This window comes from Myotis nattereri, assembly GCF_964212035.1.
Source record: "Myotis nattereri genome assembly, chromosome: 2".
Classification (NCBI taxonomy): Eukaryota; Metazoa; Chordata; class Mammalia; order Chiroptera; family Vespertilionidae; genus Myotis; species Myotis nattereri.
The window spans coordinates 26,241,986-26,257,239 of record NC_138076.1 but is presented as its reverse complement, the minus strand read 5'-3'; the positions used below and the strand labels follow the sequence as shown (position 1 = coordinate 26,257,239).

General features: G+C 34.9%; 1 protein-coding gene across 1 annotated transcript in view; it reads left to right on the top strand.

Moving 5' to 3' along the window:
• The window catches only part of KAT6A (lysine acetyltransferase 6A), a 131,098-nt gene that overhangs the window by 98,254 nt on the left and 17,590 nt on the right, over positions 1 to 15,254 (top strand). The window contains exons 10-14 of the mRNA XM_081085002.1: positions 1,615 to 1,730; positions 9,835 to 9,976; positions 11,889 to 12,050; positions 13,133 to 13,226; positions 14,972 to 15,203. Coding sequence (XP_080941128.1) covers positions 1,615 to 1,730; positions 9,835 to 9,976; positions 11,889 to 12,050; positions 13,133 to 13,226; positions 14,972 to 15,203 — 746 coding nt within the window. The remainder of the gene's footprint in view (positions 1 to 1,614; positions 1,731 to 9,834; positions 9,977 to 11,888; positions 12,051 to 13,132; positions 13,227 to 14,971; positions 15,204 to 15,254) is intronic.

Sequence of the window (15,254 nt, the reverse complement as noted above, 5' to 3'; positions counted from 1 at the left end):
ACAATTCACCCAACTTAATAAATATTTGTCTTTTGTTTTGAGGTGTCTAAGGAAGAGGTTGAGGTTTCACTTGGCTGTATTCCAGTATGAAACCTGAGATAAGTCCCCTGGCTTTTTAGAAAAGAAAACAGAAAGACCAGGGAGAGTGTTCAAATGAGATGTGGTGAAGAGGCTTCTTCCTTAAATGAATTTCTATTTAAAAAGTGAATAAAAAGCTCTGATCTTTTCAGTTTTGTAGAGGGGTGTGTGTGTGTGCACACATGCGGCGCTGTCTATCAATAGACTCCAACAAGGGACTTTTAAAATCTCTACCTTTTTCTTTTTTAAAAACATTAAAAATCCTCACCTGAGGATCTGTTCACTGATTTTAGGGGTGGGGGGGACATCCATGTGAGAGAGGAACATTGATCAGTTGCCTCCCATATACCCCCTGACCCAAATCAAACCTGCAACCTGGGTATGTGCCCCAACTGGGAATCAAATCCACAACCTTTTTGGTGCATGGAATGTTGCTCCAAACAACTGAGCCACCCAGCCAGGGCCTATTTTTTTTTTCAAGTCAGTTAATGTTTGTAGAGTATCCATGACAGATATGCATATACATACACATTTGTTATGTACATAATATACACACCTATGTATATATGAATATGTTGCTATATTAGGTGTATAGAAAATCAGATTACAAGTTATTCTTTTTAGAAAGTGTAGTTATTCAGATTATTGCAGGGATGAGAGCATAGAGGTTGTTTTTATTTTTTTTATTATTTTTTATTTTTAAATATATTTTTATGGATTTCAGAGAGGAAGGGAGGTGGGGAGAGAGATAGAAACATCAATGATGAGAGAGAATCATTGATCAGCTGCCTCCTGCGTGCCCCCAACTGGGGACTGAGCCCGCAAACCAGGCATGTGCCCTTGACCAGAATTATACCGGGAACCTTTTAGTCCGCAGGCCGCTACTCCATCCACTGAGCAAAACCAGCTAGGGCGAGGTTGTTTTTATTATAAATACAAAGTAGATAAAAGAGATAACAATATGTGTATAGTGGAGTATTTTTTTCTTTGGTCAAATCTATGAAGAGCTACTTATGAAGGGAATTTTATGGGCAGTGCAAAATGAAGACTTTTGATACTTGTTTTGCCATATTCTTTTTTTATTGTTCTTAAATACCTACGTTTCCAAACCAGACAATCATTTTTTTTCTGTATGTGCTCACATGTGCTCACAGGTCATTTCTGTTGTCAGTGAGGCACCATATATCTATATATGTATTAGATATATGTCTGTTCCAGCAGTTTCTCTTTAATAACTAAGTAATTAAGGGCATGAGTTTAGTTGAGGAAGGGATTCACAGTATTATTAAATATGGAAATCCAGTGACACCAACCATATTAGGCTCTAAGATTTATCAGCATTTTTGTTTTTCATTTGGGTGCTCTGGTTAAGAAATAATATAGCTTTTTCAAAACTTATTAGCTAATTCTTGGCTCTTTTGTTCTCCCATGGAATTTTGAGAAGACAAATTTAGATTCAGATTGTTTTTTGCTTTGTTATCTGTCTCAGTGTATTTAATTTAGTTAAATTTTGTAATGTGTTTTTTGCCTGCACAGAAAGTTGGAGTGACTGGCCCCCCTGATCCACAAGTCCGCTGTCCCTCTGTAATTGAGTTTGGGAAATATGAAATTCACACCTGGTACTCTTCCCCATATCCTCAAGAATACTCAAGGTATGTTTTGAGAGACCCTTTACCTTCTATTTTTCAATTCATAGAACTTCAGTTCTAGAAGGGATCCTCGGGACATTTTAGTCTATTTTATCTTTTTACATTTGAAGAAACTAGTGGCTTTTAAATGTCTGTAATAGCAGCATACTTTGGCAGTCAGTTAATCCTAGTCACTTTTAGATTTGTTTTCCTGTAATTTGCCCAAAAGCTGATATTTAAAATTGGAAACCCGACACATGGTCATAATGAAAGGGGAACTTTTTTTCTTTAAGACAATTTGCCTTTGTATTACTCACACTAAGAATTAAAAGAGAGAAAGAGATTCTTATACTTATCCATAGTAAAGTTTCACCGAGTAGCCTTTTATCTAAATTTTTATAATTTAACAGACTTAATGTTTTTCCCTCCAGAAATAATTGGATAAATGGTATTAAATTATATATAAATAGCTCAGGTTTCCAGATATAAAAATTGATCAGTTGACAGATTTTTGGGATGAGGCATTGTGTTCAGTAGAGCCAAATTGTTTCATGATTCAACTGTGACACATAAGTGCCCTTAGAAGTTACCCAACTCTACCTCAGTTTCCTCATCTTTAAAATGGGGATAATAATAGTACTGACCTCATAGGATTTGTTGTGAACATTGCATGGATTAAAACATGTAAATCCCTTAGAAAATGGTAAGTGCTCAATAATGTCAGTTATTATTATGTATGGTTTAAATTAAAAGAGTTGAAAAATAAGATTTGATAAGAAAATTAAACATGGTTACCATTTTGAAGTATAGCAGTCTACTACATTAATGCTCTCTTTAATCTGTAAATTATGCCACAGTTTGCTATTTAACAGGTTGTTGTAAGGAAAAATAAATTATGGTGCTCTGTGGGTTAAACACATATTCAAATACTCATTGTATGACTTTTTACCTATCTAGTAACATTGCTTGTCCAAAATATTAGCAAAAATAATTATAACAACATGAATTCATTTACTGGCTTACATTATGTAGAGTGCTTTAACATGGGTTATTTCCAGGGAGGTGGGAAAAGGCCAGTATATTTGTTAAAAAACGAAAACTCAGTATTTTTTTACATTTTCTTTTTATATAAATTGCTGTCTAGTTTCCAAGTCTAGCAGAAATAGAAAAATAGGAGTGAGAATGTTATTACAGACAGACCTCAGTGAGAAAAGAAAAAAAGAAAAGAAAAAAATCAGAAGAGAAAGCGAAACTCCAGGAAACTAACACACAAGCTCATGAAACAGCAGTTGAGAGCCATTTATTACAAGGTCTGTTAGCCCTAAACACTGTGGTAGGTCTTCAAAGCAGCATTCTATTTATATCATGGAATAACAACAATCTGAGATTGTTAAAAGAAGATTATAAATATATATATATATAAATATATAAAATGACATATATGTTAAAAGAGAACAGAAAATTTTTCAACTACCTATAGAACTCAGGATTAAAGACAAATTACTCCTTAGGAGTTCTGAATAGCCAAGATGAAATATGCTGAGGGATTAATTTCTTCATTAGGTTTAAAATAAAATATTACCATTTATTAGTGAGCTCTTTTCTTTGCAAACTATGCACATTACTACAAGAGTGCTCAACTTAGAAAAGAAAGCTTGTTCAATGTGTGTATCAACTGTTTTAGGGATTGTGGTATAGATAGACTGAAACCACAGGTGCCTTGTCTCTTCCACTCAAGGGGAAGAGAGGAAATCAATTGATTCAGGAATGGAAATAGAGTCAGTCTCAGCACTTGCTTATCAAGAGTATTGATAAGAATTGAACCATGAAGCTGTTGTCAAGGTTGTTAAAAGGCTTCATTAAGAATGTTACATTTTGTTTTGATGAGATTATCACTAAAACCAGACTTCTTAATCAGGTTTCAGGGAATTGGTTGTCAGTGAAGGAATAAACATTGCTAGCAGAAAAATAACAAGTATAATAGGAATCAGAGAGCAGCAATAGGACAGGAGCTATAAAAATTCATCAACTTTAAATAGAATTTTAGACATTTTCTATATATTTTCTTATTCATTGTGGAGGTTTCCCTGAAATTTTCATCAGAAAAGATTCTGTAATTTTATAGGTTCTTTAATAATTGTGACTTTTTTTCTGTCTTTGAATTCATAATTATTGGTTGCATTTTTAAATAAAACTATGTATATCTATTTAAACTTAAAAATATATTTTTATTGATTTCAGAGAGAAAGGGAGAGGGAGTGAGAGAGATATAAACATCAGTAATGAAAGAGAATCTTTTGCCGTAACCAGTTTGGCTCAGTGGATAGAGAGCCAGCCTGCGGACTGAAAGGTCCCAGGTTCTATTCCGGTCAAGGGCATGTACCTTGGTTGCGGGCACATCCCCAGTAGGGGGTGTGCAGGAGGCAGCTGATCGATGTTTCTCTCTCATCGATGTTTCTAACTCTCTATCCCTCTCCCTTCCTCTCTGTAAAAAATCAATAAAATATATAAAAAAAAGAAAGAAAGAAAGAAAGAAAGAAAGAAAGAAAGAAAGAAAGAAAGAAAGGAAGGAAGGAAGGAAGGAAGGAGGGAAAGGGGAAGGGGAAGGGGAAGGGGAAGGGAAAGGGAAAGAAAGGAAAGGAAAGGAAAGGAAAGGAAGAAAGAAAGAAAGAGAATCTTTGATCAGCTGCCTCCTGCATGCTCCCTATTAGGGATCGAGCCCACAATCTGGTTATGTGCGCTGACTAGAGAATCAAACCATGACCTCCTGGTTCATAGGTCGATGCTCAACCACGGAGCCATACCTGCCAGGCAAAAGAATTACATATATCTATTTAAATGAGTTTTGTCTTGTTTTACTTCTGAGTTCTTTTAAACTTGAGTTGACGAAAATGTTTAGAGATACTGTGTTTTCCAAATAATAATTCTGTATCCTTAACTTTATTAATGACTTTATCATTCTGTGTTAAATTACTTATAAATTATTTTTTAAAGGTTTTAAACACTTTAAAAAATTGCAGATTCCAATGCACGTAAAAAGAGGACAATTAGAGCAAACAAACAAAAAGATCACAAGAGGAAAATATCTTTTGGAAAGTGGAATTAAGCATTATCTCCCATAATGTCAAACATTTGTGTGTGCATTGTTTTTTATTTGTTTGTTGTTTTTTTGTTAATTCTTACCAGAGGATATTTTTTCCATTGCTTTTCAGAGAGAGTGGAAGGAAGGGAGGGAGTGGGAGAGAGAGAGAGAGAGAGAGACAGAGAGAGAAACATTGATATGAGAGAGTCATATCGACTGGTTGCCTTCCGCACACAAACCCAAAATCCAGGCACATGCCCTTGACCAGGAATTGAACCCGAGAGCCTTTGGTGTGAGGACGAACACTCTGTAACCACTGAGCAGTATGGTCCAGGGCTGTGTATGCATTGTATATTAAGTAATCTTGCATCCCTGACTTAAAACAAAGTGAAACAACAATAAAGCAATAGTAGTACTTCATTTGGAGTGGTATGATTCAGTGTCAGACGTTGAAGAGTTAAATTAGAGTTTTAACCCTGGATTTCTTCAACAGGGCCATGTGATGCTCATACATGGTAGACAGGTTCACAGAGAGCCCCACTCTCCCAGTAAAAAAACATGACAGAGGAGTTACTGTAATCATGGCATATCGTCTACTCCTGGGCTGTTTAGAGCTTAGCTTCATAATAACCTCTTTGCTACGAGATCATATTGAGATCCTTGGCAGATTCCCACATAATTGAGTAGCTTAGGAAGTTTCCTTAACCTTTTGATCCTGTTCCTAACTTGATTCATTGTTCAGCAGTCGCCAACCTTTCAGACCTCGCAGACCACAGGTTGGCAACTGCTGGTATAGATTATGTGTAGCTCCTGTTACTGAAGAATGCATTCTTAAAGTCTTTGAATGACCGATAAATGATGGAGTAAAATGGATGCAAGGAGAATAAAAATATTCATAGTACTAATTATAAATAATAGCAGCTCTGTTTACCATTTGTTGAGCTTGGTACTGAATTAAACATTTCTGGAGTAATTCTGTAAGGTGGATATTACTATCTTTGTTTTATAGACCAGGGCCCAGCAACCTTATTCAAGATCATACAGTTTAAAGTGTCAGAACCAAGATTTAATCTCATTTTTCTCTTCCATATAGCCATAGCCTTTAACCACTGTGCTTGCACTATTCCATGTAGCATCTGTACCTAGCTTGTGCTCATGTAGCTGGTACCATTCATTACCTTTTTAAAAATATATATTTTTATTGATTTCAGAGAGGAAGGGAGAGGGAGAGAGAGATAGAAACATCAATGATGAGAGAGAATTATTGATTGGCTGCCTCCTGCCTGCCTCTTATTGGGGAACGAGCCTGCAACCCAGGCATGTGCCCTTGACTGGAATTGAACTGGGATCTTTCAGTCCTCAGGCCGACACTCTATCCACTGAACCAAACCAGCCAGGGCTTATTCATTACCTTTGATTCAAGTGATATTTGTTATAATTTTATTATGGTATTAAAATTTTACTACAAGTTGATCTATTATGAAGGCCATATAAAATGCTACTATGTTGGGCAATGTTAAAAGCCATGAAGGAATTCCTGGGAAGAATATTTGCATCATTGTAGAAGTAAGGGAAGCAGTGCTTCCAAAGCACACAGCTGTAGCACAGCCCTAACTTCACAGGCGCAGCCGTGGGCAAGCTACGGCCTGTGGGCCGGATTCGGCCCGTTTGAAATGAATAAAACTAAAAAAAAAACAAAAAAACGACTGTACCCTTTTATGTAATGATGTTTACTTTGAATTTATATTAGTTCACACAAGCACTCCATCCATGCTTTTGTTCCAGCCCTCCGGCCCAGTTTAAGAACCCATTGTGGCCCTCGAGTCAAAAAGTTTGCCCACCCCTGGCTAGGGTGTCAACATAGTGACTTACTTTAGAATAAATTTCAAGTGTGGAGCTACACCCCATGATGAAGTTGATCAGAGCAATCTAAGGTGCTGTCAGGAAGATGACAAAAGCATCATCCAGCAATATTCTCTAGGGTTAGGAGTATTCCTAATCTCTATAACTACACTTTATTTCATGTGATCTAATGTTCGTTCTTGATGATATATTTTTTTCAATGACAGAACTGCAGTTATTGGTACTATTACTAGAAAAACACTTTGTTTTTTCAGGACTTTTATCAGATGATTCCCTTTAGATTAGCAGTATTATCCCAGTGGGCCTGATTATAGTAAAGTAAGAGGCTTTTAAAATGTTTCCAGCAAGAATGAATTGGAATGAAGTAGATCATGATTCTGCTTCCTTTTACTTTATTGTTTTTCATATAATAAGATTTGCTAAAGTTGGTTTTTTTTACTCATCAATAAAATGCTTTACATCTTATTATTCCAAAGAAATAGCATGAATTCATAATTTACCTGATAAGACTTGGCAGTAATTTTCTCAGAGATTTCATTTTTTCTGATGTTGTCTTAAACAACTTGTTTACCTAATAGAGCTTTTAAAAAAATTATGCTTCTCTCATAGACCTTAGGAAATAAATTGTATTTTATTTTCATGTACTGAGACCTAAAAGTTTAATTAGATGCTTTTAAAGTTGGCATTTATCTTTACCATAACCTGGAGAATGTTATAGCCTGTCACTCATTGGCTCTTTTCCTTTCCTTCATTATTTCCTTCTTTTCCTTCCTTTCCTTCCTTTCTCTCCATTCCTATCTGCACCCCCCCCCCCATTATTTTTAAAAGCACAGAATTTTGTTTAGGTTTCTCAGATTCACATTGTGGGGAATATTTAGTTGTAATGTTTAGCTCTTAAAGTAAAACTGTACTCAGGGATTCTTCTGTATCTTCTTCATGTTGCAACAAGTTAAAGTAATTGCTTATTGAGAATTTAGCACAGGTAAATAAAGATAAGTAGTAGAATAGTGGGGGGGGGGGCATGAATTATAGTTGTATAAAATCCAGATATTCAGGAAGACAGTCTAGCAGTTGCGGCCATTTTATTCTGAGATATTTTAACTGATGGTAAAGAAGGAGAAAGCTGTTTATCCTGCTGCCCTTCTTTTCTGAGTAGTTTGAGACAACCTGCAAAGGAAATAAACAGCGTAGCCTAGGGAACTTTCTTTTCCATGTTTTGGGTCTTGCTTCTTGACTTCAATTTATAATGTCAGTCATTTGTTTTATTCAGTACTTTATTTGGAATATGTTTTATGCTAATGTATAATTTTATGTTGTTTTGGTTTGGCTAATACTAGAGATATTAGAAAACAGTATTACATGTTGTAGACATTTAGAATATTATACTTCAATAGTTCCTTGGAAGTTTTTAGTATGCTGAATGACAGTTTAAAAATAAGATGTGGTATAGGAAGAATTAATGTAAATTCCCAAGGGAGAAGGGAAAAAAATCACATGCCCTTTCCCACCCTTATTTTAGCATGAAACACTTAGTACATACAGGACTAGTGTTCCATAAATATACCTTTGGAGAGGGTTTAGTTGAATGTTAAATGTTCTCAGAAAAATAATTATGCTTTAAAAACTGCTTCTAAAGTAGACTTGAAAAAATAGTATGGTCTTCACACTTTAACAAATCAAACGTTTGTGTGTGTTAATCTGCCTTTTTTTAAAAAATTCCAGGGTAATCTTTTAAAGCATAGCTATTCAAACTGATAGTAACTAAATTAATAAGTTTTTAAAATTTTCTTCAGCCTCAATATTTATTTATATGAGAGAAGATAAAGTAATTTATTTGGGGTATATTTTTTGTCATCGAATAATTCAGTATTTTGCATATGCAATTTTAAGGATGGTATCATCTCAGATTACTAGGACATGATCAGTTCTGGACACATTTCAGGTTGCAAGGGTTACAAGAGGTGTACATTTTATAATAGAAGAGCCATGTGGTCTTCTGGGCTCAGACTAAAATAGGTATAAAACTTGCTGTTTTTTAATTTAGGTTATATTCCTTCCATTATGAACCTATCTGATCACTTAATTTCATTACCTAGCTCCTCATTAAAAGGACATTATAAGGAAGAAGTCCTGTTAAACTACTGCTAAAATAGCAAGACTAAATATGAAGTAGTAACAGAGGACATCTGGAAGAATAATTTGAACTTTTATTTTACTTGTTGAGTAATAGGCTTTTGAGTTGCAGAATTGAATGTGATATTTAACCAGAGGGAAAGCCAGAATTTCAGGAGTGGAAGAAGGAGGTACTATAATATCTCCTAACTTGGAAAAAACATATTCAATATTATAATTTTATACTTAAAAAGAAATATAATGCCGAAACCGGTTTGGCTCAGTGGATAGAGCGTCGGCTTGCGGACTGAAAGGTTCCAGGTTCAATTCCGGTCAAGGGCATGTACCTGGGTTGCGGGCACATCCCCAGTAGGAGATGTGCAGGAGATAGCTGATCGATGTTTCTCTCTCATCGATGTTTCTCTCTATCCCTCTCCCTTCCTCTCTGTAAAAAATCAATAAAATATATATATTAAAAAAAAGAAATATAAAATCTGCTTTTATGATATCCACTATATGTCCATTTCACTCAGCACTGTATGCCTAGTGTACTACAGGTCCTGACACATATTCAACAAATGTTTATTTTCTGATAGTAATAAATGAATGATTACAAATAAAGGAAGAAAGAGTATATAATTTGACAAAGTCTTCTTCACTTACTGGTATGTTCTTTTGTTCTTTTTTTTTTTTTTTACTAGTATGTTCTGAAGGTAGACTTCATTTTCTACTTATTAGAGGCTATCAAGGAGGAGATAATGTGAGATTTTTGTGTGTGTCTTGTCAAAGGGGTAACTTTTAAAAAGACTGCAAAATATTAGTCAAATAGGAAGAACATGGAATTTTGTGTCTTGATTTCTCACCCTTGCTCTCCAGCTATTAGTTGGGTACTATTACCCAAATTAGTTTTATCTTTAGGTTTTTTTCTTTCTTTCATTTGATATATGGGGTTAATGATACATTCTCTGCCTTTTTACCTGTGTAGTAATGAGAGTAAAAAAAGAATTGTGAAAGTTTAGTCTTATAAAATATAAAGCCCTGTCCCCTTTTTTGTTTAATTATTATTTATAGGCTGCCTAAACTATATCTTTGTGAATTCTGCCTAAAATATATGAAAAGTAGAACTATTCTACAGCAGCACATGAAGAAATGTGGTTGGTTCCATCCTCCTGCCAATGAGATTTACAGAAAGAATAACATATCTGTCTTTGAGGTAAAGTAGATGTTTAGTTGTCCTCTCATTTCAAATATAATGCCACCTATACTGTATCTAATTGTGCAACTTGATTTTTTTTGGGGGGGGGGAATGTTATTTTACTGTGGTTTATTCACTGTTCAGATAATTCTGCTGTTTGAGAAGCAGAATTAGGCCAATACAAATGTACCAAGTTCACAAGCTTGATCTCAAATTATTCTGTATTTCATTAAATTAATGATCAATTATATACTATATATCTATTTTATGTACAATTAAGAAGGAAAAAGTACTGTTAATGATTTGTAAGACTCCATTTGATTATAAAATGCTACCTGGTTTTATATGTGTTTAGAAGTGATTAAATTTTGTCTTAGAATCTATGAACTGTGGCGTTTAAATGAAGAGATTTCTGTTGCTCTATTTAAAGGAATATTTTGAACAGGTATATTTAAATAGCAGTAGTAAATATTAATATATTTTTCTGACTTCATGATGATATGACTTATCTATGCTTGTGAGTATTCTGTGTTGTTAGTGGTATTAATGTCTTGATCCTCAGTTTTGTTTGATTGGCAATTATTGAGTACCTGCCATGTGTTCAGTTCTTTTAATCACTAGAATTTACATTACTAGAATCCTAGTTGATAGAATTTCTGATTGTCGGGTCTACTCAGTTTTTACTTTCTTGATCTTCCCTAAGTCTTTATTTCAGTTGAGGAACACAGAAGTGCTTCACCTTGGGGGAGGGGAAAGGGTGTGGTGTATAGGACTGTTTCAGAGCAAATTGTTCCTCAACTCAAGCATATATTGGTGTACTAGTAAATTTTAAAAGAAGTAATACTAAATTACTAAAATTGTTCAAAAGGTTTCAGTCTTGAAATGCCAGTGTGTTAGGGGTCTAATGTGGGCATCCATTGGCATTTTCATCAAAGAGTAAGCTCCAGCAACTCTAAGAGCACAGGGTGTCAGGAGCAATGAAGCCTAGTGCTCCTGATCTTGGCCAGCCCGAGTCTAACAAATATCCCATTTTCCAGGTTGCCAGGGAACCTGCTTAATAAAATCTCCCTCAATAGTTTTATTTGGGGATAAATTTGATCATGGCAGTCAGACTACATTGCTTCTGGCTGCTGGCACAGATTAGGTTATAGGTATTCCTTGTTTTATTTACATAGGTATTAGAAGTGGTTGCATTTAGATTTTCTATTATATTAAATACTTTTTAAAAAAAGCTTGCCATCTGAAGGATTCCTGCAGTCAATCCTATATAATAAAAGGCTAATATGCAAAGTGACCGAATGGCAGAAAGACTGGTCGCTATGACGTGCACTGACCACCAGGGGGCAGATGCTCAACACTGGAGCTGCCCCCTAGTGGTCAGTGTACTCCCACAGGAGTAGCGCTGCTCAGCCAGAAGCCAGGCTTATGGCTGGCGAGCCCAGTGGCAGTGGTGGGAGCCTCTCCCGCCTCCACAGCAGTGCTAAGGATGTCCAACTGACAGACATCCATCTCAAAGTAATTTCTACCAAAGCATTAACACTAAGACATCAGTCAGACATTCCCTGAGGGCTCCTGGACTTCGAGAGGGTGTAGGCTGGGCTGAGGCCCCCCCCCCCCCCCGCAGTGCACTGTTTTCGTGCACTGGGCCTCTAGTCTGTTATAAAAGCAAAAAGTGCTATTTTTAAAATGGCCATCAACTCCTTATCTAGCTATTCATGCTTTGTTGAATACAATTGTTTTAAAAACAGGAGGTTTTCCTATAATCCTACTGTTACCAGGGATAGCTTCCAGGTTCCAGTGTGTTCTGATCACTGACAGTTTCTCTTAGGCTGGACTGTGGATATTCAGAGGTGCTTGTAACTGACCTGTATTATTCTGGAACTAAAGAGAAACTCTGCTGACCATTTTGTTCTATTTTTTCTTCTTCTAGGTTGATGGGAATGTGAGTACCATTTATTGTCAGAACCTGTGCCTCTTGGCAAAGTTATTTCTTGACCACAAAACACTCTATTATGATGTGGAGCCATTTCTTTTTTATGTCCTAACACAGAATGATGTCAAGGGCTGCCACCTTGTTGGCTACTTTTCTAAAGTAAGTATATCAGCTTAAAATCTGTTTGAATTCATATGTAAATCTGAAACAATCTTTACTGGTTCTCACTAGGAGATACTATAGGGGACGTTCTGAGTGCCATCTAGCTTTTTAGAAAGGAAACTAGAAGGAACATTCAGGAACATACCAAGTGCTAGAAGGTACCTAGTAACATTCAACAGACTATATACTCTCCTAGGAACATGAACTGCTGGTTATACTCCAGAGGAAAAGTTTTAAATGACTTCTATTCCCATGGTGATAATAGAACTTGTGAAATAAACACAGTCATTACCTGCTTAAGTTCTCAGTTTAAATCTTCTCTTCCTAATTTGAATTTTAGGCACAGAAATAAAAGTAAGAAATTTTTATTACAGGATATTTTTCTCCTTCCTTTAATCTTTTATTCTGTTGGGAGAAAAAAGTTTTGTTTTGTAGTCAAACAACATGAAAGATGTCTTTTTATTTGAGTAAGCCCAAAGTAAAATCTAAGTGAATAAAATAAGTAGAAGGACAGCTGGCTTTATAAGCATTTTGTTAGTAGGCTATTTTAGTAGTTAAATGTAATTTAAGCTCTGTTACCTGGTTTGTAAAAATATAGTTGTACCTAACACTTTGGGACTATTATTTGTAAACTTAGGGACAGCTTATAGGGAGGTGGGGCTGCACTGTGTAGCCCAAGAGGAGGAAATAAAAGCAGCTTTGAAATAGTTGATGGTGAATCTTAAAGTTTCTGGAGTGCCATATTGATTCATAATTTGTAGCTTTGCAAAGTGATTGGGACTCAGATTCCTCTGCTCATTTTAGGCATTGACTTACTGTTTTTGAGTTGCATATGCTGTTGGATGGCGTCGTTTATTTTATAATTTTATTCTTCTGGGATAGTTGCTTTGTGGGTAATGGCAGTGACTTAACATTATCCTATCTCCTCCCTGTGGGGTATTTTTTCTTGATGTGCATTGTTATTCCCAAAGGACCAGAGCTGTGGTTTTGACTGTTAGTATTTGTTTCTTAATATTTAGCATTGTTATTCATCTTTATCAGCTTATTGTTTTAAACTTGGCTTCTGTTTTCTCCACCAGGAAAAGCACTGCCAACAGAAATACAACGTTTCCTGTATAATGATTCTTCCCCAATACCAGCGTAAGGGCTATGGCAGGTTTCTCATCGATTTCAGTAAGTACTATAACATAATTTCTTGTTATCTCTTCTTATGGACCATGTTTGTGTGCACATGTGAGTGTGTATAATATTTTAAAGATTTGCAGATGATTTATTGCTTGTCATACTGCTGTATGGAACTTTAAAACTTAAAGTCATGAATTTTTTTTTCTTTTGGTTGGACATTAAATATTTGTAAATAGCTAATATTAAATACCAACTTCCTTGAATTTGCAACTGTTAAGTTACAATGGAACTTAGTTTTATATAGTAATTCTAACAACAATACTAAACATTGTATATCTGCTTAAATTAATATTAATAAAGATGTATAGCACCTGCCCCAATTTTGTTACCCAAAATGTGTGCATCATTTTTTAGTTATAGGCTTTTTACTTAATGGTTAAAAATATGTGATGCACCTTTAAAAATCTTAAAATTAAATGATAAGGAAATAATTTAATCTGAGTTAAATATTGAAAGCTAATGATTCTAAAAAGGTAATTGTGGGACTGGAATTTTGTTTTACACATTGATAATCTTACTTAGGAATTAATGTATGTTCGTAATAAATTTTATATTGATTATAAAATAGTGATATTTGAGGGAATATTTTCTCAGATACTGCTAAAAATAGTATTTTGAAAATATTCAGAAACAGTGGTTTAAACTAAGGATTTTGACAATAGGCAATCCTTCTAAATATCAGATGATTATATCGCCAGTGTTAAGAAGTTAATTCTTATATAGACCAGTAAAGCTTATTCTCCTTGGCCTTAGACTATACAATTGACCATATTTTACTGGAAATAAAATTGGTTATTTTGTAAATTTTCTTGGTCTTTTTGGATTAGTATTAGAGAGTGAATATTGATATATTGACATATTGATATATTGTTTTGAAATAGGACTCATGACTGAACATATTATGTCATTAAGTGACATAGGGGAAATATTATGCTGATTAGTCTTTTTTTGAGATATGCAAACAATCTATGATTACAGTGTCTTCAACTATTTTTGTAAATGTAATATATTTTCTCACATTACCATTCTTAGATTTATTTTATGTTAAATGAGAAAAAAACATTTCTTCTGGCATCTCCATTTTTGATACTTTCCTTTAGAATTGATGCCTTCTTTTTCCTGTTCTTGAGAGTCATGCACAAGACAAGAGGACGAAGTAATACCATTATACACTCACAGTGACACTCTTATTCCTGCTTACCAAGAATTAGGGTGATAGGTAATTGTGAGGAGAGCTTTGGTTGAAGTGAGAAATTGTCATCTAATACTCTCTCAAAGAACCACAATATTAATAGATAAGATTACATAAACACTGGCATTCCTTTGTGTTGTTCAATTCAGATATAACTCTTGCCATCTAGTGGTCCAAGGAAAATATTGCAAGGGTGGTTTTCTATAGTACATTAAATAAAAAACATTGCCTTAAACTTACTAATGCAGCCCATCAATATGAAGTCCTGATTTTTAACAGTTTGAATATTATAACAATGTTTATGTTAAGTATAGACTAAGTGATACTAGCCTAATGTTCATTGTAGGCAAATTATGTAATCTGCCTGCAAATTGGTTTTCAAGTAATTTTGCAATTTTATGTTTTTTTCTTGAAGGAATTTGCTTTTGTAATTATTATTGCTTACAATACTTAGATTGGTTGTGGAAGAGGGGATTGTTATGTTGGTGAATTAGCCTAATTTAGGCTCTCTGACATACTTGTAATTTGGGGGTTTCTTTAGGTTATTTGTTATCAAAGCGCGAAGGCCAAGCAGGGTCTCCAGAGAAACCATTATCCGATCTAGGTCGTCTTTCCTACATGGCTTATTGGAAAAGTGTAATATTGGAGTGCCTTTATCACCAAAATGACAAGCAAATCAGCATTAAGAAGTTAAGTAAGTTGACTGGAATCTGTCCTCAAGACATTACTTCCACACTCCACCACCTAAGAATGCTGGACTTCCGTAGTGACCAGTGAGTATTACATTCTTTTGTATACCTTTGAAGGATAATTAGGTGAAGGCA